General features: G+C 40.3%; 1 protein-coding gene across 2 annotated transcripts in view; it reads left to right on the top strand.

The window, feature by feature from the left end:
- LOC133460549 (septin-7) overlaps nucleotides 1-25275 on the top strand; it is a 34405-nt gene extending 9130 nt beyond the window's left edge. The window contains exons 3-13 of one of the 2 annotated variants that reach the window (XM_061741171.1): nucleotides 3408-3508; nucleotides 3606-3740; nucleotides 7798-7915; nucleotides 8857-8949; nucleotides 9133-9229; nucleotides 13807-13858; nucleotides 19040-19165; nucleotides 19992-20012; nucleotides 21379-21514; nucleotides 21601-21740; nucleotides 24355-25275. In XM_061741171.1, the coding sequence (XP_061597155.1) occupies nucleotides 3408-3508; nucleotides 3606-3740; nucleotides 7798-7915; nucleotides 8857-8949; nucleotides 9133-9229; nucleotides 13807-13858; nucleotides 19040-19165; nucleotides 19992-20012; nucleotides 21379-21514; nucleotides 21601-21740; nucleotides 24355-24391 (1056 nt within the window). In that variant the 3' untranslated portion in view covers nucleotides 24392-25275. The remainder of the gene's footprint in view (nucleotides 1-3407; nucleotides 3509-3605; nucleotides 3741-7797; nucleotides 7916-8856; nucleotides 8950-9132; nucleotides 9230-13806; nucleotides 13859-19039; nucleotides 19166-19991; nucleotides 20013-21378; nucleotides 21515-21600; nucleotides 21741-24354) is intronic. The other variant, XM_061741172.1, reaches the window with a different exon arrangement.
- Nucleotides 25276-27308: the final 2033 nt, after the last annotated feature.

Here is a 27308-nt window from a genome sequence, read left to right as displayed (position 1 = left end):
TGGGTTCAGGGCATCTTTCTTTGTGTTTTTCCTCTGCAGCTCCCCACAACCATGCTTCCGTCTGTCCCAGGGGTCGGCAACCCTGATGATAGGTTTTAGATGTCCCCTTGCATCAACACACCTGATTCTAATTAAAGGTCGTCATCAGCTTGTCATCCAGGTCTGCACAAGGCTGTTAACGATACAGCTACTTGTCAAGGTGTGCTTGAAGCAGGGAAACATCTAAGGCCACGTTTACACATAGCCGGGTATTTACAAAAACTGATATTTCCCCCTGTACGTTTTGAAAAATATCCTCGTTTACACGACCCCGCATAAATAAGCTGTTAAGGTGCTATGAGCATCCAAACCTGCAGGGGGCAGTGTAACGAGAAGCGTAAAGTCATGCTAGCCAATCAGAATCCTGGAAAAAAACGTCAACAAATGACACGTGTGAAGCCTGAATAATATGGTTCCGCGTTAAATCGGCGGCGTAGCCTACGTACGGTGAGCGTCGCCGCGTAACCTACGCCGTAGGCTCTGCGTTGGTGTAACGCGGAACCATAAATCAGCCTTGACTGCCAGTTACTTCCAAAGACAGAACGAGAGTCTTTCGTTTGGAGTGACAGAGAAGTGGAGTTACTTTTAAGTGTGACTTTAGAATATAAAACAGGTAAAATACAAGAAAATATTGACGGTGGCCAAACAAATTGTAAACACAGGTCGCACAAATGATGATGGTGACGTTTCTGTTGCATAATGTGACGTTCTCAAGCCTAAATCTCCGTTTCCCTCCGTTTACAAGCAAACGTGAAAACTGAGTTTTTGAAAATCTCCACTTTGGCCGGAGTTTTCAGAAATGATCGTTTTTGGTGACTTTGAGCTTCGTTTTCGTGTAAACGAACGGCCAAAACGCATGAAAACGCCACCGTTTTTGCTTCGTGTAAACGGGGCCTAAAACATGCAGGACTGCATCTCTCTAGGACCAGGGTTGCTAACCCCAAGCTCTCCAGTTTTTGGAGTGGGATCTGCTGTAAAATGGTTTTAGTTGTCATTTCATAGGTTTATGGACTTGTTTAACATGAATATGGAAAAGAGCCAGCTGAAGTTGGCAGCCATGTCTAATTCAGGGACATTTTTCTGGGCATTGCTTGGTTTTGTGAACATTACAAAAACAGAGAGGGGAAGTTTATTTTGGTAACTTAAATAATGAAAATAAGCAAACAAAAGTAGAAATGGTGCTGGCAGGGAAAAGCCCCAAGACTCTACCAGTGGAGATCTTTTATCCTGTGGCTCTTATAGGATACCAGCTGTTTCCAATCTGTTTCCAATCTGTTTCCAATCTGACTGGCTGCAGTAATCGGAGACAGACATGCATTAAAGTGATCTACCCAGCACACACTATGCAGGGCCGTCACAATACTGGCACCCTGTCAAGCGCGTACCCCTGTCGCGTGTAATGAACTGGGATAGGCTCCATCAATTTATTGCATTTAGTGCATTTAGAGAGGATTCAACATGGTGTTTGTTTGACTTCCACGACCTTTGATAAAATGTACCAGCCTTTTATGTTATATTAGTCGAGACTCTGATCTTGTGCGTATTAGGGTTGAACGATATGGACAAAATTTCATATCTCGATATTCATGCCAGATATCTCGATATCAATACGATACGATATGACTTCGGTTCGGTGAAAACCAAGCATTTTTCAGAAAAATAAAAACATCAGAAATCAAAAGAGTGCAGTTTTATTGATTAGAACTCACTGCCAGTCATCAACATTAACATAAAGTCACTCAATAATAAATAATAATCAAAATATTTTACTGTAGCTCCGCTTTAACGATAAATAACCAATGCAGTTAGAGTTAGAGTTCAGTACATGTTATTGATTGGACGCTGCAGCTGAACGGACTGTCACAACATCACTGCAGTTTCATGACGGAGTGAAGACAGATTACAGATTAAACTCATGTTTCACTCCCAGGTTTCATATTTGATTTATTTTCTGTTTCAACAATTAAATATCTAAAAATGTTAACTTTCAATCTGATCAACAAAAGAACCAGAAACAACTTTCTTAATTTATTACTGCGCATGTGCAATCCCCCCATTTGTCCAATCCTTGTTTTTCAGTATCCTCCAACGAATAGGAAATAGAGAAAAGAGTTTTCCACTCGCTGTTTTAATTCCCAATTTCGATTTTCAAACACATCAATGAATTTTTTATTATCAAAACAAAAGATGGGGAACGGATTATTTTGGTTTATTTCTCTATTTTTATTTTGTAATTTCAAAAAAAAAAACGGATGGCCGCGAAATACACGTCGCAATTTTCACCAAGCACGACTTGCACAACACCTCGCTCTGGTCGACATCATCCTTTCTAAATCCAAAATACCTCCAAATAATGGAGGATGATTTATGTTTTGGCACAAAATTAGATTCTGCACTGCCACCGGCCGCATTATCCTCCGCACTCATGTCTCCTTTCTTCCGTTTCGATTTCTGATTGTTCTGTTAATAGCAGAGCCTTGTATTACCTTTGAGCAGACTTTACACTTCTTTATTTTACATTTAGCTCTTCATCTATCTATTTTTATATGTAAATAGATGATACTTTATACTTGGTTTCTCTTTGAGGGGGTGGACATGTCATTCGTATTTGAGTTCATTTGATTTATGCTGTTTGTATTTACATTATTTTCATAATTGAAAATCTTTTTTTTTTTATTAATTAATGGCAAAATTCAATGAGCATATTGAACCTACCTCCACATTTATAAGCTGCACCCAGACCCCTGCCCCCCTCGTTCTAGGCTTGTGAAGTAGTGATGTCTTTTAAATCTTAACAAAACAGCAACACAAGCTGTGCCCTAAGACCTTTGCAAAGTGTTGTACTTAAAAAAAAAAAAAGGTTGTCTCTAGGATCTTTCCAGAGACTAGAATATGACCCCAAGCAATTATTACATAAACAACGGCAGGTAAAAACTCCCCTTTAGGAGGGAAGAAACCTGGACCAGGACCTGGATCATAAGGGGGGACCCTGTTGCTGAAGACCAGCTGGGCAGAGCAGGAAAAGAGAGAATAGACAGAGAGAATGAAGAACAGAGAAAGGAGAGACTCAGATATATTGTCAGTGGTACAAAAGACAAGATATTAGTGTTAATTATCCGTGAGCAGGAGAACTAAGAGTTGTATGTACATATGACTGATGCCTGGTTAGTTGGTGCACTACAAGGTTGACTATATAAACAGATGTAGACAGCAGGCACTGGTGGTCGGGGGGGGGGCTGCAGGTCAAGATGTCAGTAGATATTCAACAGAGACATTAGAATAATACTTCATGAGGCAATTACAATACTCTCTTTTGTAGTTAATATGTAATACTTGCTGATTACCTCCAACATTCTCCATGTTTGCAGGTTGAACAGTCAAAGGTTCTAGTGAAAGAAGGAGGAGTCCACCTCCTGCTCACCATCGTTGACACTCCTGGCTTCGGGGATGCCGTTGACAACAGTAACTGGTGAGGACCTCCAGCACTTAACTGTTTCTACAAGTTACAGCTGACTAAAATGTCAACCATTTACTTTATGTTGATGTGAATGATATGTAATGCTCAGCTGGCAGCCAGTCATCGATTACATCGACAACAAGTTTGAAGATTACCTCAATGCAGAATCGAGGGTCAACAGACGGCAGATGCCAGACAACAGAGTCCACTGCTGCCTCTACTTCATAGCCCCGTCTGGACATGGGTAGGTACAACGCTGGTCCCACAGGCTGCCCAACTTCTGTTCAGGGGAATTCAGATTCTGTGCTCCAATACAATTGATTGATTGAAATCTTTATTTCGAGCATACAAAAAAAAACAAAAAAAAAACATTTACACAAAACAAAAAAGAATATAAATAAACAGTCATTAAACAAAATCAAAGGGAAATAAACTTTCAAGTCTGGCTTGGAGTGACAAGTAGTTTAGAAATAAAGTTGTATAATTAGCAGGGCTTTAGTCTCTGCTGTGTTTTCACAGTTTCTTACATCATGCTTGGGACATCTTTGGTTTCAGGACTAACACCCACGATTTAAACCACATAAATGCCAGAGGACTAATGGCGCTTTTCCACTAGTACCTACTCAGCGCGCCTCGACTCGGCACGCTCCCGTCTTGCGCTTTTCCACTACGGGCCGAGGAGGGTGGAGGCGTGCCGAGCAGATACTTTTTCTGTACCTATTCTTCCGAGGTTCTAAGCGTGCTGAGTCAGCCCTATATCTGACGTCATCACACTACACGCCACAGATTGGTCGGGGGCGGGGCCGTCAGACATTTGAAACCTAGGAAGCGGGGAGCGGGAGAACGACTCGCGGGGAGCGGTGATTTTATTATACAGCGCAAACGTCTGTTTGGTGATCCAACTCTGAGGTGCAGATGTTCATAAACCTGGTGGCTGAGGAGAGAATTAAAAAGGGATCTAGACGGGCGATAAGGAACGACCAGATCTACCAGGAGCTCTGTTTCTTCTCAGCCGCTCGCGGCTCCAAGCTGATTTCTGATCAGCGCCGACACGAACAAAGGGGTTGCGCAATCGAGTACGTCACAGCAGCTTCACCCAAACCCACCCACTTCTCACCACTTCTCACATGGGTGTGTAAAAACAAACGAGGACGAGGCATGCCGAGTCGAGGCGCGCTGAGTAGGTACTAGTGGAAGTACTGTCGGAGTACTTCTCATAGCCATAACTCTTAGACCGTTTAAGATATTTTGTGACAGATAAGATTTACATTAGAATAAATGTAAGCTGAGAGACGCCCACAGCTAATAGTGAGAGTTACCCTGGATTCACACTGAAAGCGCCACAGGCGTCATTGGCGTCTGGTTGCCATTCATTTTCTATGAAAGCAGATTGTACTTTCATGTACACACAAACGTACACTCATTCACATGCACACATGAGCAGAGCTGTTTACTAACAAACTTATTTTATCAGGAATTAATATATTTGCTGATTTGACTGCCGTTTTTACATGAACTGCTCATGTGAAACAATAACTGACGGTTGAGGAGCTGGATGGTCCAAACGATTTTATTTGCTACATCGATCCAACGCAAAATAATTAAAACCCGTGCTTATTAATCACAAAACACATTTTAAACATTATGACCAAATCCACTCCAACCCGGTGTGTCAGTGTTCACCGCAGACAGACTGCAGCTTCACCGGGACCAACGACTCTGATGGTTGATGTTGATCCAGGACCAAAGTTGTTAAGGAGCATCAAACTCACTCTTATCTATGTGGAAATAACGCTAAAATATAAAGAAGGCTTCCCAAAGTGTGATCTATGGTGAAATCGGAAACTGAAGATGTGCAGCTATATATAGATATATGTAGACTATATGCACTTTGTTCCCTCCAGTTCTGCAGAGATTTTTACGCTTTCAGTGTGAATCCAGCATTATAGAGAGTTTAATTGGGTTTTGGAGAGCAGTACCTGAAATATTAGGTCTTTAGTCTCAATAACAAACACTGCATGCTTTTGGTGGAGTGTTTAGAAAGTTCTCTGCTCTTTGTGTGGCTCACAGTGAAGTTCTGCCCCGTTGACCTTGTAAAGACCAAAGTGTGCCCTGACAGAGGGGACACCTCCCCCAGCGGACAGAGAGCGCATCAGAAAATATGTTGCACTAACCACCTGAAACGAAGACAAAAATATCTGTGCTTTTAAAACTGTTGGATGCTATTATACTGACTGATGTCATTAAAAGAAACATGAACACCATCATTCCTCTAGACAGTGTTGTAAGTTCAAATCCACAGCATGAAACAGACGTGTGAAGACGTAATTAGCTAAAGTATTACATTAACTGGCAAATAATAATTTCATATATATAAAATAGTCATTGATTTCTGTTGACTATGTCCATGAGTGGATGCAGCTCTAAAAACATTCATGGAGAGCCCTCTGAATCTCAACCATGTGTGTCTCAGAAGCGGCGCGCCATGGCTCACATATTGCTCTGCTGTGATTCTTTTGGCAGCAGTTAGATGTCTGAGCTCAGTGGGATTTACCTGTCATCAAAAAGATTAAATTTGCATTGAACACGAGCCTCATGCACACTTGTTAAGCTTGTTCGACAGGGAAATGGAATGACATCATTATCAGAGTCAGAGGTGTCAAAAGTATTCACATTCATTACTCAGGTAGACGTATAGATACTAGAGTTTCAACTCAAGTTTTTTACTCAAGTAAAAGTATAAAAGTACTGGTTTCAAAACTACTTAAAGTATAAAAGTAAAAGTAATGTAAGGGGGAAAAAAGCCATTAAGGACAAAAGCCATTGAAAATGAATGCATCTTAGTATAATGCAAATATATTAAAGAACCATATATGTGTACTATTGAGCATTAACATGTGTTTCAGAGAGCAGGAGATATGATGACTAGTTGCCTATAAGTATTGTAATGGTGCAAAAAGTCAAACTTCAGAGGCATGTTATCATTTATCCTAACCTTTATTGGAATGTACATCCAAGTTTAGTTGCAGGAATCTGAGGGAACGGATGTAAGAACAAAACTGGACAAGAACATCTGAAACAACCACAACCAAATTCACTCTATCCGGATGGAGCAATTTAACTGGATAGTTTTTTTTAAAGGCCGAAATGAAATAGAGTAACGGGGCTGTTTTTAAAATGTAAGGAGGAAAAAGTACAGATAATTGCGTTAAAATGTAAGGAGTAAAAGTAAAAAGTCGTCTGAAAAATAATTACTCCAGTGAAGTATAGATAACCAAAATTTCTACTTAAGTAAGGTAACGAAGTATTTGTACTTCATTACTTGACACCTCTGATCAGAGTACACAGCACATGTGAGCATGTGGGCTGTGGATGTCGCTGTTTGAAGCGGCCCAAACAAGCAGACCTTTGGCACTTTTACGCTTTTAATTTCTTTTTTAATTTTCTCTAAACACACTATTGTATATTTTTCTTTCCTTCTTTCAAAAATGTGCAAATAAATAAATCAAATCAAATACACTAGTACCTACTCAGCTCGACTCGACTCGCCTTGCCTTCGTTTCTTTTCAATACCCAGATCAGAAGTAGGAGGTTGGAGTGAAGCTGCTGTGACGTATGTGATTGTGTGATCTAAACAAAGAAGATAACAACACTAAAGATGTAGAACCTGGAGGAGATGATATATGAGCTGCTGGGTCTGTGGCTTGTGTACGATATCAAGTTAAAAAATGAGAGTGAAAGAAGCGGCAACACTTTTAAATTTTTTTGTTTGCTGAAAAGTCAGCTGGGAGCCGTGAGCAGCTATGAAGTGACAGAGCTCCTGGTAGATCTGGTCGTTCCTTATCGCCCATCTAGATCCCTTTTGAATTCTCTCCTCAGCCACCAGGTTTATGAACATCTGCACCTCAGAGTTGGATCATGAAACAGACTTTTGCTGCCATTGCCTGTCGAATAGAATGAACAAGAAGCCGCGAGTCGCTCTTTCTCTGATTTCCACCTCCTGACTCAGACGTCTGACTCCAACCCCCCGACCAATCGGTGGCCTGTAGTGTGACTCAGCCGCTTAGAACCTCGGCAGAGTAGATACAGAAAAAGTATCAACTCGGCACGTTAGACCCCTAGTGGAAAAGAACCAAACCGAGTGGAGGAGAGTCAAATCGGGCTGAGTAGGTTCTAGTGGAAAAGCGCCCTTACTCCATCGCCAGGTCCACTAGAACCAGGCCTGCTCACCCTCAAACCTCACTGCCTCGCTGACCTGCAAACTTTCATGTGATTTTGTTTTTGATTGTGTTTGCCTGCAGACTCAAGCCCCTGGATATTGAATTCATGAAACGGTTACATGAAAAAGTCAACATAATCCCCCTCATTGCCAAAGCAGACACACTCACTCCTGAGGAGTGCCATCAGTTCAAAAGACAGGTGTGTATGTGTGTGTGTGTTACTCCTGCTTGCATCACTCATCCTGTTGCTTGGCTCACATCTTCAATAATATATATATATATATATATATATATATATATATATATATATATATATATATATATATATATATATATATATATATATATATATATATATATATATATCTATCTTGTGATTCACTTTTTGACGGTGTGTTGGATTTTTGTGTGTTTTTCTGGAGCTGGATATTAAGGTTGTCTCTTTCCTTTCAATGTTAAATGAGCACAAACACCAGAGAGCGGCCTCCTAAATGAGACGTTTGAATGCAACAGAATATGTTTAAAGTCCTAAAGCAGAAACTAGAACTAGCTAGAGGAGAAACCTTCACACTGCCAGCTTTGGTGCTCATATTCATGTTTGTGTTTCTCATGATTCATGAGAAATGAATGGGGACACTGTTCATGCCACCAACAATGTTTCAGAGGAACTCCCCCCTTCTATGACTGCAGATTTTTTTTTATTGAGGCTTTCGGTGACTGTCAAATTCATTTGACACTGTTTTTTTTTAAGACGCATTAGAAGTCAATTTTATTTTATAGAAGTTTGACAGCTTGGCAATTTAATATTTCAAGCAGTAGCAATTTGAGCAAATATGGTTTGGTCAGTGCAGATATTTATCAGAAAATGTTACTATGGTGGGAAAATGTGGACAATGACAGTATGCATCCATTTATATATATATATATATATATATATATATATATATATATATACATACATACATATACATACATTTTTGCGTGTGTTTGTGTCGGCTGCATGTCTGTGTCTGTGGTGGTTTAGCTTTGCTGGTTTAGCTTTAGCTTTGCTGCAGATGCTGATGTATCTGGACATGTTTGTCCCTCCTGTTTGTCTGCATCACCTCTCATGTTTCCCTGCTCTCTCTGTCGGCTGAGCAGATCATGAAAGAAATTCAGGAGCACAAAATAAAACTCTATGAGTTCCCGGAGACGGATGATGAGGAGGAGTTGAAGATGGCCAGGAAGATCAAGGTCAGTTCCTCCAAATGCTCCCCCATCGTAGCTTTATGAATTATAGGAAGCAGTTCTTCATGTCAATATCACTTGAAGCCCTCGTGGTTTCTGAGTGGCGGTGCACATCCACAGCCTGCAGGGTATTTTTAGCAGTTGTGTGTGAGCTATGCAACAGTTGTGTCCCCGCCCTTCTCTCTGCAGGATCGGTTACCCCTGGCTGTCGTCGGGAGTAACACCATCATGGAGGTGGACGGGAAGCGAGTGCGTGGGCGACAGTACCCCTGGGGGGTTGCTGAAGGTGAGAGCTTAGAGTTGAACTCAAACCACTCTAAACCAGTCAACTGAAAAGCAATGTCCGACCTCACACATCTGAAACCACGAGCCCACCTTAACTAGTGCGGTCAGATTGTTCACAGATGAACAAGAACAACTTCACAAGCCCAAATCAAGCAGTTTCAATCAAATTAATAGGAAAGCAAATCTTTTATGTTTACAGTGAACAGTTTTAGGATAGGGTGGCCTTTCATTCATACTTCTCATCAAAAATATTGAAATGAACTGAATTTGAATTAGTTCAAAGTGAAAATGGTGAACTATTCATTTTTAAACTATGTGAACTGAACTTTGAAGTAGTTCATGAGAAGTAGGAACTTGCACAACACTGATTAGTTCAGTACTGTCTTCCTTGCCTTTCTTAACGTATGTTTGGTGTTTTCTAGCAGCTGGTTCCTTTCAGGAATCTTTGGTTTGCATCTGCTACAACGCTGGTGCGGTCATCTACAACTATGTGTTGAGTGCATTACAGTGGATTCCATTAGAAAACACTGCTTGTCAAGCAATTGAAGTCAAAGCTGACATCTGACATCAGATGTTCTGCCCCGGGGAAGCCAGAACCAAATAGACTCTCGTGGCTCTTTGTGTGTCTCTTCTGTGTGGGAGGAACTAAAGCTGAGGAATGTTGTTCAGGGCTCGTAAACGCTGCACGCTTCTCGCCTCGTACAAGATATCGGTGACAACAGTATGTGTAGACTTAACAATCATGAGACCCTAAACTGTAACCCCCGAGGGGAAGTAAGGACGGACCATGAGTATGTGCTGATAATAAATAATTAAGAATAGGCAAAACAAAAGAATAGTTGTAGCTTTTATTTGGGAAAAAAATACAGAAGAAAAGAAGTAGCAAAGGGGGAGAAGATGGTCCGGGTCATGGTTACAGAACAAACACGTTTTTATAGTTTTATAGTTTTATTTGGATCCGCATTAGCTACAGCAAAACTGCAGCTATTCTTCCTGGGGTCCGACACATAATACACTAACATAATACATTACAACAAAAATTAAAAGCAAACCTAAAGAGGTAGCATATAAAAAAAGAAGGGAAAAACAGTAAATAAAGAAAAAATAAAAAGTCATTCCGTTTAACATTTAGATATAAATAAAAACAATACATATTCATACATTTTATAACATCAACAAATTCAAACTATGTATAGTTTGCACCAATAATCTCAATCTCTCTCTCCCTCTCTCTCTCTCTCTCTCTCTCTCTCTCTCTCTCTCTCTCTCTCTCTCTCTCTCTCTCTCTCTCTCTCTCTCTCTCTCTCTCTCTCTCTCTCTCATATATATATATATATCCATGTACTATCTACATTATTTAATAATAATTAAAACGTTTTATATGTATCTATTCAAGAGATGTTTCTTTACTAACAATTTGAATTCTTTTATGTTAATAGTTTGCTTAAAGTGTTCAGGAAGTGGGTTCCCTGCAGACACAGCTCTGTACATCACTGTTCTTTTACCATAGTTTGTCTTTATTTTTGGCAGTGAAAAATGACCTCTGAGAGCAAGTCGCATTCATACATCATAACATGTTGCATTTTAACCAGCTGATCAATAGACCAAGTCATTAGAGTCTTGATATTGTTCAACACTGGAGATGTCCTTCATCTACGCGCTCGTAGCAGGGTGAGCTGGGACAGAAGTCCTCTGTCGTCTGGGACGGCCCAGGTCATGCAGCGTGTCGTGTCATGGAGGGATCAGTGAGGGTGACTAGTTCCGGCGTGTGACGCTGACTGAAATGCAGGGACGTGCATCTAACCAGAGAACCGGAGCCAAAGCTGCAACACCAGGTTCAAGTTCAAGTTCAGATTGACGTTATTAGTACCCGTAGGTAGATTTGTTTTGCAGTAGATGGAAGAAGGCATCTCACACACAATCTTTCCAGTCATTAATTTGACACAGGACAAATACAGAGAACAGGTTTACGACAGCACGAGACAGACATGGCACGTACTCACAATGCTCACTGAACAGGATAAAAGTATGGTTGGATGGCTAGGCTCAGAGATATTTACCAGTCAAGGAACCAGGTCAGAAACCTTCGACTGTTCGCTTTAGGACCAAACCCAGCAGGACCAGTTAGACGTGGAGGCGTGCTAGTCTGACCAGGGTTTGTTTTGCAATACAAAAAATGTTTTTGTGACATGAAAGCATGAATATGGCGAGCTAACTGAGTAAGGGAGAGACGGAGAGGAAGATCCTTGAGAAGCAACAGTACAGGAACCTCTCAGAACTGTGCTGAGCTTCATTGTAGGAGAGACAGAAAAGCTGCACAAGATTCCGCCTGGTGGCGGTTTCTGCTACTGCACCCACTACAGCTGTCTGTGCACGTGTGGACATCTGTGAAACATATAATATTGTCTTGATATTTTAGGTTTTTTTTTTTTAGTTTTATCCCCAATTTTTTTCCCTTTTCTTTTTTTTATCACCCAGTGCTCCTACCTAAGGGTGCTTTCAGACCTGTGGCCCGTTGGTTTTGTTCCGATTCAGGGACTAAATCGATACAGTTGTTTAGTTTTTCGTTTGTGGCATTTGTGTTCAAAAGGCAACCGTCTGTAGCGGTTCAAAGCTGTTAACAAATGCTATGCGCGAACCAACTGTTCTCTCATTGGTCAGAAATGAACGCGGAAGGAGTTTCCTCTTCCGTTCCCCCGGAAAAAACAACTATGGAGCATCGTAAGCGAGTGTGGCTAGTTTGTTTCTGTGTGCTGTGTGGATTATGTTCTCACTGCAAATGATCTGGTCTGGATATGGAAGCGAGCCGAGACCACCTCTCCTAGCTGATCTTGGCTCGCTTGTTTTGTCCCACATCCGAGCGCGATTGCTGTGTTCACATATACCAAACGAACCGATCTTTAGGGGGAAACGCTCCCTGTTTCCGAACAACTGTTCCAAACGGGACAGGTGGGAAAGCACCCTAAGTCATACCTGGGCATTGCTCCCTCTACCAACCCTGGGAGGGCCCTACACTGAGCTCAAGGTCAAGTCTCTTCCTTGACTTGAGGAGTGAACCGCCGCTTCTTTTCACCCGTCAGGGTGGGGCTTCTCCGGCCGGACTAGGATCATGTTAATCTGGCCTGATCTTTCCCACCCCATCTTTTTTTGTGAGAGTAGCTCACATTAGCTACCCAAGAACACGGGGAGAACATGCAAACTCCACACAGAAAGGTCCTTTCGCCAGGGTGCTAAAGTCGCACTCAGCACCCACAGCGACCCCGGCAGGAATCAAACCCAGGACCTTCCAGCTGTGACGGCTGCACTACCAGCTGCGCCACCTTTAGTTTTGTCTTCTCAACTTTTTACCATTCTTTCAAGTTTGCACATTTGGATTCTGTGGACTTGTAATTTTTACCTTGCTTATATTCAGTGTTAGAACTTAACTTTTTTTTTTATTTCTTCATCAGTCAGACACGCTTTGATTTAATTATTCAATCTATTGAGATAATTTTAAACAGTATCCAAAGTAAAGTCATGTCCACTTGGACATTATTTTGGAAGATGTGCTGCTTCCTGGGACCCCCCAGATATTCTGTTTAATATGAAAACTATAAAAGCATCAATTCTTCCAAACTTCAACTCCGTATTGAAGGAGGTTTTAAAACGTATAAGAGAAGAGAAAAAGATCTTTAGTAGTTAGCATACGCTAGCTGTTAGCATGCACTACCGTTGGCAGCCGTTATGACTGTAAACAGCTAAATAACAGTACAAAAAACAAACAATTACAGCTGTTGTGGCATTTTAGCCGTCGTTTTGAGTGTGAAAACAGATGTGTATATTTTAATATGAGACAGTGTATGTTATGTGTGTATTTTTTAAGCTTAAGCTGGATCGTTTTAATTGTTTAATTGCACTATTGATTTTAAATGATTTAATGATAAGATAGTAAAGAGAAAATGAACGACTTGTAATAGGAAGATGTACTTTTTATTTTATTTAGCTTGTTTATGAATAATAAATGTTAAATGATAATTTTTAAATATAGTTGTGATTTTGATAATTTTGAAAATAAGAAAAAAAGACTGATTATTCTTCTGGCTGGCTCGCCAAATTTCTGTAGCGGACTTGAATTAGCTTTAGAATAGGATGAATAAATAAGAAATAAAAACAACACAAATCATTGAAGGTTTTCTCTCAAAGACAATGACAACGTTTCAAGGTTGTTTTTTTTAATCTGTCATTGGTGCATAAACCAGCAGTCCAGACATAATAATCAGCAGTTCAGGAGAAAAGACACTATATAAGAAATACAAGTTGTAAAAAACACTATAAAAAGGTGGAAGTATGTACACAGAAATGTAAATAAATATTAAATGTATGTTAAATAAGTACAAAAATAGGCTGTCGAAAACATTTTATTATAGATAAGACTTGTGTGGTGAGTTTAGAGCTGAAGTCTGTTGAGTAACTGATTCTCTGTAACAACTGTGATTCGCCCCTCTGGAATCCAGCTGACGTCGCATCAATCCTTATGCTTCTCTGTTATAATGTCAGGGGCATCATCTAAACTATTTTATTCATTTTTCTCTCTTTCAGTGGAAAATGGGGATCATTGCGACTTCACAATCCTCCGTAACATGCTCATCAGGTGAGATGAAATACCCATCATGCTTTGGTACTGGCCTTACTATCGCTCTATTTAAGTATAAATAACCTTTAATATTGAAAAATATTCATTGTTGTTCATTCAAAAAAAAAAAGGACAAACAGCATTCCATTTGTCTCTTCCAATAATTAAGCTCAAATAAGAACCATGTTGGACTTAATCATCTGTAACAGTTCATCATTTTGAAGTTTTGTTTCCTTTATTATGACTGTGAACTAGGGGTGTCACGGTACACACAAGTCACGGTTCGGTACGTACCTCGGTACAGGGGTCACGGTTCGGTACGGGTTCGGTACAACGGGAAAAAAAATACAAAAAGTCCCAAATGTATAAGACAAGTTTTTTCTTCCTTTATTTTGATCATAGCATTAGAAAGTTAAAGTTTGTTCAAAACTAAAAAGCATCTCTTTTTTAAGTGTAAAATAAATAGAATAAAACATTTAACTTGTGCATTAGTGTTTTTAATTTTTTATGTTTTTTATGTGAGCGTGGGATGGGACATTGTAACGAGCTCGAGCACTTTTAATAAATACTTGAACCCGGGCTCCTCTACTGCTGCATATGGGCAGAGCCGTCTGGGGGCGGAGCATTCTCCATGGGCCTTATGATAGTCATTTTAACGTTCAACAACATCATCCTACCAGAAACACACACACACACACACACACACACACACACACACACACACACACACACGCGGAGCTGAAAACTCAGATAGTCACGGACTGACTCAGTTCCATCTTTGATACAGCTTAAATACAAAAAACCTAACTGGTCTAAAATTACACAATCTATTTAGATAGATATAGACACAGCGGTCTATAACATCATTTCTGAGCTCTATAACAGAGAATAGACTCGGTGGTCTAGTTGACAACAACACAAATCACATTCAAATAGGCAGGTGGTCAAAGCTACCACAACATTCTTTTAAGAAATTATTTAAGAAGGTTACACTGACTCACCAACGGTAGTTGACGCTTCCATAACCCAAAATAATCCACGTAACCTGGAAAACGGGGTAACATTCAAAACTTTGTACATGCGTAGTCCTCTTTTAAACTTTAGCGCTAATCTCCTTTGCTGTGACTGTTAAGGCTGATTTATGGTACCGCGTTACACCAACGCAGCGCCTACGGCGAAGGTTGCGCGTATGCGCGTAACCTCGCCGTAGACTGCGCCGTACCTGTCGGCGTATGCTCTGCGTCGATTTAACGCAGTACCATAAATCAGGCTTTATTCCCAATCCGCGCTGGCACACGGCCCTGATGCGTTCAGGACAGTTGTAAATTAAGAATTAGAACATTTTATCGTTATTATAGCCTACAATTTGTGATGATATATGAATTGCACATATATTTATTGATATGCACAGACTAGTACACATTTAGGTCTGTAATGGAACGTGACTTTTGATATTTATAAGGGGAAAAAAAAACGATGATTAATTTTTTATTTTTTTTTTAACTCAGTCAGACGTATTCGCCGTAAGACTGCGTGTACCGAACCGTGTCCCCCGTACCGTGACGGGACGGGACGAATACAAATACCGTTACACCCCTACTGTGAACATGTCTGAATGTAACAGGAACAAGTATGACATTCTGTAAGAGTATTTTAAAGAATATGGTGGTGTTCTGTATTTCCGATATATAAAGGGTTTCCCAGTCAGAGAGAATCTGAGCAGAGCCAGCTAACAGCCAAGTGTTGCCCAGGAGAAACGAGTGTCAGGAATGTAAAGCTAAATCAAACATTGTTCCAGGATGTGATTATGAATATACTAAAATGATTCAGCTCTGAAGGGGCTTGCCTTCCATCCTTCCATCCATCCCAAAGTTGCTTTCTTCAAACGAAAATTATGACTAAATATCATCGTCAACGAACCTTTATCACCTGAGGAAAACGAGACAAAATGAAAATGCTGGTCATGTGACGATAACGATAATTAAATATATAATGCAATATCGTAGAGGAATAAAAACCAGACTAAAATCTAGTTTACAAAATGAAAACTCTGCTAAAATGTGTCTTCATCGTCGTTGACCAAAACGAGACGAGATGTTCCAACAAAGATCCGTAATGTCCATGTTTTCAGTAGTTTCCTCAGGTTTAGTTCTGCTGCTGGGTGACGTCACGTCCTCAATCCTAGTCGCGGCCCGCGGGGAATCAGATCCAGAAGATGCAGCTGCAGAGTTAGAGGCTGATGCCGTTAACGCAGAGCTCCAGGTTCACGTCAATTAAAAACAAAGTTGCATAGAGAAACGCTGGGATCTGCTCTGGGGCTGGGAGAAGAAGAAGAAACCATCTTTGGATCCACTTTCCTACATACAGGACTGTCTCAGAAAATTAGAATATTGTAATAAAGTCCTTTATTTTCTGTAAGGCAAAAATGTCATACATTCTGGATTCATTATAAATCAACTGAAATATTGCAAGCCTTTTATTATTTTAATATTGCTGATCATGGCTTACAGCTTAAGAAAACTCAAATATCCTATCTAAAAAAATGTGAATATTCTGTGAATCTTAATCTTAAACTGTAAGCCATAATCAGCCATATTAAAATAATAAAAGGTTTGCAATATTTCAGTTGATTTGTAATGAATCCAGAATGTATGACATTTTTGTTTTTTTAATTGCATTACAGAAAATAAAGAACTTTATCACAATATTCTAATTTTCTGAGACAGTCCTGTAGACGTGGAAAAGAAAACCCAATGTGTCGTCGGAAAAGAAAAAGATGGGGAGAAATGCAGAAAAATCAATATGTTGTAAACTCAAATTAGAGTCTTCTGTATCTGGAATGAATGTATTCTTGAGTCTATAAGGTAACAATAATATAATTAAAGCTGCAAGCAGCGATGAACGGGCCCTCGCACTCACGGCCACCGCCCCCCATAAGCATATCAGAAATGACACCACCCACAACTTCCTATGTCAAACCATTGAAAAGTTAAAGCAGAAAAAAGGGACAACCAATCAGAAGAAGGGGCGGGGCTAATAAAGGCCAACGAAGCTTAAGGACTCATTACAGAGTCCCATGATACCACCCACAACTTCCTATGTCAAACCATTCAAAAGTTATGGCAGATAAAAGTATTCTAGGGGGCGCTGTTGAGCCGTTAGGCCACGCCCATTTATGCAAACCATGAAATATCAAATTTATCACCAGGCCTGGCTTGCATGCAAAATTTGGTGACTTTTGGAGAACTATCAAATATGGACCAATCACATGAAGGGGGGGCGCGCCTTTTGGCGTCTAGCGTCGCCACGGTAACACTTTTGAAAGAGAAAAGTAATGCGTGGTGTCGCAGGATGTAGACGCACATTTTGATGTATAACACACCTGGGTGCACGTTACGGTTCGGGCTGAATTAACTGCCGAAGGAATGGCATAAATTTCGCCAAAATGACACAATTTATTCAAAATGGCCGACTTCCTGTTCGGTTTCGGCCATGGCTCCAATAGACTTTTCTTTAAGTTGTGCCATGATACAGGTGTGTAGCGATTTTCGTGCATGTACGTCAAACCGTATTGTGGGGCTTGAGGCACAAAGTTTTCCGGGGGGCGCTGTTGAGCCATTTTGCCACGCCCATTAATGCAAACCATGAAATATCAAATTTATCGCCAGGCCTGGCTTGCATGCCAAATTTGGTGCCTTTTGGGGAACTATCAAATATGGACCAACCAGATGAAGGGTGGGCGCGCTTGTTGGCGTCTAGCGTCGCCACGGTAACACTTTTCAAAGAGAAAAGTAATGCGTGTAGTCGCAGGATGGAGACGCACATTTTGATGTATAACACATCTGGGTTCACGATACGGTTCAAGCTGAATTAATTCTCGAAGGAATGGCATATATTGCTCCAAAATTACGCGATTAATTCAGAATGTTCAAAATGGCCGACTTCCTGTTCTCTTTCGGCCATGGCACCAAGAGACTTTTCTTTTAGTTGCGACATGATACAGGTGTGTACCGATTCTCGTTCATGTACGTCAAACCGTATTATGGGGCTGGAGGCGCAAAGTTTTTTCGGTCTGAACCAATCAGATGAAGGGTCGGCGCGCTTTTTGGCGTCGGCGCGCTTTTTGGCGTCTTGCGTCGCCACGGTAACGCTTTTGAAAGAGAAAAGTAATGCGTGGTGTCGGAGGATGAAGACGCACATTTTGATGTATAACACACTTGGGGGCACGTTACGGTTCGGGCTGAATTAACTTCCGAAGGAATGGCATAAATTTCGCCAAAATGACACGAATAATTCAAAATGGCCGACATCCTGTCCGGTTTCGGGCATGACGCCAAGAGACTTTTCTTTACGTTGGGCCATGATACAGGTGTGTACCGATTTTCGTGCATGTACGTCAAACCGTATCGTGGGGCTTGAGGCACAAAGTTTTCAAGGGGGCGCTGTTGAGCCATTTTGCCACGCCCAATAATGCAAACCATTATATATCAAATTTTTCGCCAGGCCTGGCTTGCATGCAAAATTTGGTGAGTTTTTGGGCATGTTTAGGGGGGCTAAAAGGCCTTCCTTTTGTCAGGAAAATAATAATAAAAATTCCTGCAAATACAATAGGGCCTTCGCACTGCAAGTGCTCGGGCCCTAATAATAATAAGATAACCTTGTTTGAATTGTAATATGGGTTTGGCTAAATACAATCTTTGACTAAAACTAGACTAAAATGGTCCTGGACAATCCTGACTAAAATAAGACTAAAATGCTCATACTTTTAGTGGACTGAAACTTGACACGACTAAAAGGAGCATGAACATGAATAAAAACTAAAATGATAGCTTGACCCAAAGAGTAGACTTAAACTAGAATTAAAACGGGCTGATAAAAACAACACTAGACCATCCATCCAGCTCAGTGTTGGAGAGTACAATACCTTACAATACCAGTCCATCCCAGAGTTAACACTCAGACAGTAAAGCTCACTCATATGTTCAGCATTTCCTATCACCAATGAATCTGCACCTGCAACCATCTCTTTGGAAGCCTTGACAATCCCAGCGGTGTAAAGGGATAACATGCACTGTCCCCGAGGAAAGGGCAGCTGCAGCTCCCATGGATGGGATCTTACTGCAATTATCCAGGTTCCTCCACACACCAGAGGAAGTCAGTGTGGGTTTTTGATGTGCCTTTCTTTTATTTTGTTTCTAGGACCCACATGCAGGACCTGAAGGATGTGACCAACAATGTTCACTATGAAAACTATCGCAGCAGGAAACTAGCTGCTGTCACTTATAACGGTGTGGACAACAACAGGAACAAGGGGCAGATGACCAAGTGAGTTCATCAGTAAATTGTAGGAGGTCGTGGTTTCTGAAATGCACACGAATGATGTGAACCAACCTGGCTGCGGGTTCGGAGGATGCTCAGGACTGCTCCGTTCCTGTTAAAGGCTGAATTATACTTCTGCGTCAAAACGACGCCGTGTCTACGGCGTGTGGTTTTTGGACACGCAGAGGACACGCCGTCACATGCGCCGTCAGTGACGTGCACCTCCCGAAAATTGTAACTACGCGTCGAGGAGACGCCGTCCACACGCAGACCGAGAGGGCTGTGATTGGTTCGTTTGAAAGCGAAGCATTTCCGGTTTCCGGTTTGAATCAGTAGTGAACTTCCAGGGCTTTTTTCTTCGTTTATATGTGATTTTTTTTGTTTTTGTTTTTTGCACAATAGTTGTCCTTATTTCTTTGATTTACTGTGACCGGAAAAAGTCGGATAAACCATTCAGAAAAAGATCGCTAACTAGTGGCCGCGGGGGGTACTGCACCGCGACCAAACGGAGAGACGGAGAACTCTGAACGATTCGTGACGGCACCACGGGTGCGCCGTGTGCTCTGCGTGTGTGTGACGCAGAAGTATACTCAGCCCTTAACCTGTCACACATGTCAAAGTCACTGCAACTAAAGTATAGGAAAAGTATATTCCATTGCTAATCGGAGCAGCCAGCGCTAACTCCCTCACCATCTGGCCGCCTAATTTGACACCATTAACTAAGTCACCATTAAATGCTTAATCAGCTGGTTTTCTATTGGCATACTCGCACAAGCTAACGCATGGTTTATGTCACAGCATGCTAAGTGTTTTTGCATTTGTCTGTTTTTAGACCTGACACGGCTGAAGGCATGTAAGTGTTTCCTCACATTTATATTCCTCTCTAAATGATACTGTGCTTTTCATCTGCTTTGCTTTTCACATATCCGTATTAAGATTATTTACTTCTCTTTGAGTCGTGGTGATAAGGTGATGACACCACCAATGTTAGAGGGATTCAAAGTTGTGTGTTTCCGGGCTGAATGAGGCCAGATCTGGTGCTGCGTGTTACCGTTACCAGAGACAGTTAGGGCACTTTTCCACTAGAACCTACTCGGCTCATCTCAACTTGGTCTGGTTTCTTTTCCATAACAATTCAGCACCTGGAGCAGAAGTAGGAGATTGGAGTGAAGCTGCTGTGATGTATTTGACTGTGTGATCTAAACGAAGAATACAACAACACTAAAGATGTAGAACCTGGAGGAGATGATATATGTGCTGCTGGGTCTGTGGCTTCTGTTCGATATCAAGTTAAAAAATGAGAATGACAGAAGCTTAAAGTGGCGACGCTTTTTTTTTAAGTTTGTTTCGGCGGCTATGAAGAGACAGAGCTCCTGGTAGATCTGGTCGTTCCTTATCGCCCGTCTAGATCCCTTTTTAATTCTCTCCTCAGCCACCAGGTTTATGAACATCTGCACCTCAGAGTTGGATCAGGAAACAGATTTCTGCTGCCATTGCCTGTTGAATAAAATGAACAAGAAGCCGTCAGAGTCGCTCTTTCTCTGATTTCCACCTCCTGACTCAGACGTCTGACTCCAACCCCCCGACCAATCGGCGGCCTGTAGTGTGATGATGTCAGATACAGGGCCGACTCAGCAGCTTAGAACCTCGGCAGAGTAGAAACAGAAAAAGTATCTACTCGGCACGTTAGACCCCTAAAAGGAAAGGACCAAACTGAGTGGAGGTGAGCCGAGCTGAGTCGGTACTAGTGGAAAAGCGCCTTTTCTCAGGAATTGTGGAACAAATAATAATGAAAGAAGTGCTGTTAAATGCTGCAAAGTACTGTAAATTGGCAGCAAAGAAACTAAATGCTATGGAGGTGGCTAGCAACACAGCACAAACAAGCTAGGTTTAGTTTCTTTTACAGTTATTTTTCACTTTCACTTGAGTGAAGCACAAGTAACACGCGAGTGTTTCTGTGTTAGAACAAGTAGATATTCACTTTTTACACTTTCCTTCTTTGCTAATAAGAAGTGAACTGAAAGTTGGAAATATCATTCTGTTGTCTAGACGTTAACATGTGAATCATGTATCAAAAGTAGGTGTAGGTGAAAATGTTTTCCAGCAAGTGGTCAGTAGCTGTAAGTTAATGACTTATAACAACAGTCAGAAGTGACGGCTGCTGCCACAGACTGAGCTGCCGTTCACTGTTTTGCACAAACTTCTTTTCCCGTCTCCAGGAGCCCTCTTACACAGATGGAGGAAGAGCGACAAGACCATGTGACCAAGATGAAGAAAATGGAGCAGGAAATGGAACAAGTGTTTGAGATGAAGGTCAAAGAGAAGCTCCAGAAACTCCGAGACTCCGAGGCTGAGGTTTGCTAACAGAGCGGGATGAGGGGGACACAGGCTTCTGTGAACTAGCTTAGCCGACCCCAGAATACATGTTTGTGTGTTTCCAGCTCCAGAGGCGTCACGAGCAGATGAGGAGGAACTTGGAAGCCCAGCACAGAGAACTGGAGGAGAGACGGCGTCAGCATGAGGAGGAGAAGGCCAGCTGGGAGGCCCAGCAGAGGCTTTTTGAGCAGCAGAAACAAGACCGGTAAATCCACCAGTGACTCCACACGTTTCCTGTCGTCACAAGTTGCCGTCCAGTAACTGCTCAGCAGCATATTTTCAAATCTGGTTGATCACTGGTTAAAAACTGTGACGGTGGCATCATTTATCCACATGAAGGAAACTGTCTGAGTGTATCTGATTTAGAGTTTAGAGTTTAGAGTTTATTAATTTAGCACAAAAAGATGCATGAAGCACTGCGCAAGGAGGGAACGAAGTTCTATAGCGAACTTGTACAAGGTTCCACCCCTGTCAAAAAAACAAAACAAAGGACAAGCAGACAGCATGCATGAGCTAAACAACAACAAAAGACAAAGATCAATAGCAACAGGAATTCAAGTACTTGAAACAACTAATAGTAAAAAACACAAAGAAAGAACAAAAAATGTGACAAAAGCAGAACAATGAGAAAGAATATATAATTAAAGGTCGATAAAATTAAAGGTCGAGTAGAGAGAGTAAATTAGGTTCCTGTGGAAAGTAAAAATTCCTTTAGGCTTTTTTTGAAAATGCATTGGGAGGAGGTGGACCTCAGTGAAGAGTTTAAGTCAGACCAGAGCTTGGGGCCTCTATAAGTAATGTTGAATTGGTGACTTGAGGTTCGGGAGGACGGTATAGATAAGCTATTGTTACTAAACCTTGTTTGATATGAGTGAAAGTCTGTTGTCAGAATAAAGAAGTTGTGAAAAGTAATAGGCAGATCTTGTTTCCTGTATATAAACTTATGAATAAAAAGGCATGTTTGATAGGCATTCACCTTATCAATAGGTAAGAGTCGATACTTCAGAAAAAGAGGAGCTGATGGCGCATATCTAGAGGAGTGGGAGATCAATCTCAGAAACCTCTTCTGCAATAAGAGTAGTTTTCTTAGATGAGTCGGATAATTAGCTGCCCAAACAATGTTACAATAATTTAAATGAGGGAACAAGAAACTATAATATAGGGTTAAGTAAGCTGAGGAATGAATTAAAGGGAGAACTTTCCTCAAAATGCCTAGCATCTTCATGGATCTTTTGGAGACGAGATCAATATGATTACACCAGTTGAGGTGTTCATCTAGAATAACCCCCAGAAATTTGGTTGAATTGACTTGAAGGATTTCATTACCATTTATTAGAATTTTGGCTAACTCCTTGGGATAGAACTTATTAATGTTACAAAAGACCATGAAGTTGCATTTATTGACATTGAGGGTCAGTTTGTTAAGTTGAAACCAGTGGGCAATTGAAGAAAGTTCATCATTGGCACATTTAATCAGAGTGGGAAAATCCTCATGAACAGCGATGAGATTAGTGTCATCTGCGAACAGGACAGGAAGAAATGTTTTACACATCATAGGCATATCATTGATATAAATTAAGAATAGCAAGGGACCCAAGATTGAGCCTTGGGGTACACCAAACAAGATTTTAGATTTTTTAGAAGAAAAGTCATTAAGATGGACAAATTGTTCTCTATTGGTCAGATAGTTTTTGAACCAGTTAAGGGCGGTTCCCGCCACACCATACCTGTAGAGCTTAGAGATAAGAATGTTGTGATCCACCGTATCGAAAGCTTTACTTAAATCCAGGAAAATTCCTAAGGCAAATTTTTTATCATCAAGAGCGTTGGAAATATTATTTACAAGCTGGAGGAGTGCATGTTCTGTGGAATATTTTTTTCGGAAACCATATTGGTGTTTATATAATATATTGTTAATTTCAAAATGTTGAGATATTCTATGAAAGACCAGCTTTTCCAGAATTTTAGATATACAGGGAAGAATAGATATTGGTCGATAATTTCCGAATTCATTAGTGTCACCCGATTTAAAAATCGGGACGACTTTTGCAATTTTTAATTCCTGGGGAATGATTCCAGATTGAAAGGATAATGAAAAGATATGGGTAAGAGGTGGTAGTATAAAATCAATGGTCTCTTTGATGAGGGCAGACTTAATGCCATCATGCCCAGCCGCCGAGTTCTTTAATGCCATGATAATACTATGGACTTCTGATTCTTCACCAAAACCTGATATCAAACTGATGAAACTTTTTTTTTCAAATTCTGATTTTCTCTCAAATAACCAACATAAAAAACATTCATAACAACAAGCCCAAAACCCCCCCCCCCCCCCCCCCCCCCCCCCCCACAAGGTCCTCAGCAAAAGTGCTCGACAGAAAATATGTGAATACATAAAAGAAATGGTACTGTAATAATAATCAAAAGTAAAGAATAAAAGAAAATAAAAGGACTTAACTCAAGGGGGTAAAAACATGCAAGTATAAATACATATATACATACAATACAATACATTTGTCAATTGCAATTACAATTAGCCCATTTCCTGTGTAAGAACAGCAAAGTCACAAGAAAAGGGGCATTGAAAATAAACAGCAATTAACTGTCATCTAATCTTTGTTCATGAGAATCATTGGGCCGATTGTCCATAAAATGTAAAAAGGGTGACCACATGTCATTAAATTCTTCATATTTACCTCAACTGATGAAACTGTTAGTTATAAGATCTAAGGGTCTTGTAATACTTGTAGCTGGAGTTGGGAAACAATCATTTAACCTGTAAAATAGCTGAGTGTGCATCTCTCCTCTTGTGTTTCCAGGACCTTGGAAAAGACGAAAAAGAAGAAGTTATTTTGATAACTCTTGTGGGCCGCATCAGCGTTACAGATCTGCTAACCTGCAAGCTGCCATGTTGAACGTCTGTCGGTCACCGACAGCCACTGTTTGACCATATTACTATGTAATAAGCCAAAGAAAGCCGGGGCAGCACCGTCTTCACTCTGGCTTTCACTTCCTTTAATAATACTTGTAAATTCTGTGCTGCCTCGTTGGATGCTGCTCACCGTTGAAAAAGACAACTGGCATTATTCTTCGATGGAAATGACACCAAAGTTCAGAGTTCTGTTGTTCCTTCCTCTTCTCCTATATTGGAAATGTGTGATGCTGCCCTCTTCTGCTTTACAAACCTTTTTAATGCCAAAAATCCAGCAAGAGATGAGCTCTCACGTGCTGCACAGATGTAGACATCATGAGGTTTAGAACCTCGACTCAGGCACTATTTTATTACGCTCCACCAACTCTTCATGTAAACTGCAGAACCAGAAATGCTTTAAATCTCAGATTGTTTTGGTCACTTTCTTTTTTTCTTTCTGTTAATGTCTTTTTTTTGTTGGTACTGGAATTGTATTCAGCTCTGTTTTTAATTATAGACCTTTTTTCAGCCAATGTTTTGCAAACCAAATGTATTTCTGGCCTCTTCACTTATACAGAATGTTAGTAATCAGACAAACTCAGCATGAGGTGGGGAATTTTTTATGCAAGTTTAATTTCTTGTGCAGATTCTGTAAAAAAAATGTTTTTCTGCAGGAAAAAACATCCTTAAAAGGACAGGATGTAGACAGTTTTGGGTTGTCTGGTGGATGGGAGCTGAGATGCATCGGCCACACGGTTAGGAACGTTTCTGTTAAGCTCTTTTGTAATGTCATATTTTCAGATTTCAAAGTCGTATAATAAAATGATGGTGGAAAAACTGATTTTCTTGACTGTATGTTACAGGACAGATGGGTACGGAAGAGTATTAGGGCCAGGCAGGAGAAAAATAAAAATATTTTAGAGGAGGAAGATTTTTTTGTCATTATGCACTTGGAGAAAAAAGTCGAAATGTCGAGAAAAAAGTTGAAATGTCGAGATTAATGTTGAAGTACAATTTCGATAAAAAAGTCGAAATGTTGAGAAAAAAGTAAAAATGTCGAGATTAATATTGAAGTACAATTTCGAGAAAATTATTCGCGAAATTTCGACTTTATTCACGAAATTTCCACTTTATTCACGATTCAATTGTATTTCAACATTAATCTCGACATTTCGACTTTTTTCTCGACATTTCAACTTTTTTCTCGAAGTGCACAATAAAAAAAAATCTTCCCCTCTCAAATATTTTTCTCCGGCATGGCCCTAATACTCTTCCGTAGATGGGCATGTAGTGAACACAAGCGGGATAATGGATTGTAACGGAGCGCACTGATTTGAGGCTTTCCACTGGAAGTTCATACCTGGCTCCAGATTTACCACTGCTGCTAATTCAGAGCAGTTAAGTTCCCTTACGGGACGAGTAAAGTATGTTTGAGTTTGAAATGAGTTGCACTGGTGAGGTCAGCAGATATGATGAGAGAAAACACTTTGAGTCTCACTTCATCCAAAACAAATTCCAGTTGAACAGTTTCACACGGAAATGTTACAAAACATTTGTGATTAGTGAATTTGTGAAACAAAGGGTCTCAGTGTAATGGAGGACTTAAATTAAAACTAAATGTAAATGCTGGGGAACTAGATTCAGAAGCAAATCAAAGACAAACTTTAACATTTTGCATTTTAACATCCTATTTTTCAATCTTTTCTTTGTTCTTCTTTATTTCATTCATTAAAAGAAAAACAAAACAGTTCAATATAATTACAACAAATCTCTTTCCTTGAATGAAAGGGAACAGAAAGAACACTAAGCTTATTTTATCTGTCCCTTTTTCCTAAAAAAATCTAATTTCAATTAATGTAATAATAAAAAAACGCAAAAACAAATTACGCAATATAAAAAGAAAAAAAACTTTCCAATAAATGTAATGTAAAAAAACCAAACAAACAAAAAACAAAACCAAAACTACAACAAAGTTATAAAATAACACAAAATAGCTGTCGTCAAACACAGATAGTCGTATTCTTTTTTGATTCAAAGAAAAGGAATATGCTAAAAAGAGAGGGAAAAAAAAGAAAACCCACCTAACAATTACCATGATATTTCTTCATCAATCTGGCTTTTATTATTCTTTTAAATATAATGTTTGATTTGCATTCTTTGGCTTCTGTATCCAGATTGTTCCATAAACTGACACCTTTTACAGAAACACGACGTTCCATTAATTTTTAATATGGATTTCCTCTATCATTGGTTTGACTGCCATCTGTTGTAGAGTTTTATTTCTTTATGCGGTTCTGTTTCTGTATGAATTACTCTCCACATTGTGCAGTTTCTTGTTTGGATCTTCAATAATTCCTCAATAGAGCAGAGGAAAGCAAGGAAATTGTCCAGCAAGCAGATCACAGAACCCTTTAAAGGACTGTTGGGCTTCCAGAGGTCCGGCCTCTTCCAGCAGGTGGAGGCACAACCTCCACCTGAACTGACTTTCCTTCTGAGATCCCTGTCTCACAGGAAGTTTGAAACGTCACCTGTTAATGACTTCATGTGCTGACAGCAGAGCCGGCCCAAGGCATTAGTGAACTGAGCGGCTGCTTAGGGCCCCGTGACCACTAGGGGGCCCCAAGAGTTAAAAAAATATTTAAAAAAAAATGAAATTATTTTTTTATGTGTGAGTGATGATTCATACATTATCAAAGGTATGTTATTGTACAAAAACACAAGAATTAATATTATTACATAAACAATATTATGTTAACAGACTAGAGTACACTTCAAATTGTTGTTGCACATTTCTGTTGCAGTTTATTTAAAACCAAAAATAAAGTAGATAACATGTTTACAGTAAATGGTTTATAAATGATC

The sequence above is a fragment of the Cololabis saira genome, chromosome 15 (assembly GCF_033807715.1).
Source record: "Cololabis saira isolate AMF1-May2022 chromosome 15, fColSai1.1, whole genome shotgun sequence".
Lineage (NCBI taxonomy): Eukaryota > Metazoa > Chordata > Actinopteri > Beloniformes > Belonidae > Cololabis > Cololabis saira.
The sequence above is the reverse complement of the archived record's forward strand: the minus strand, read 5'-3'. Positions and strand labels throughout refer to the sequence as shown.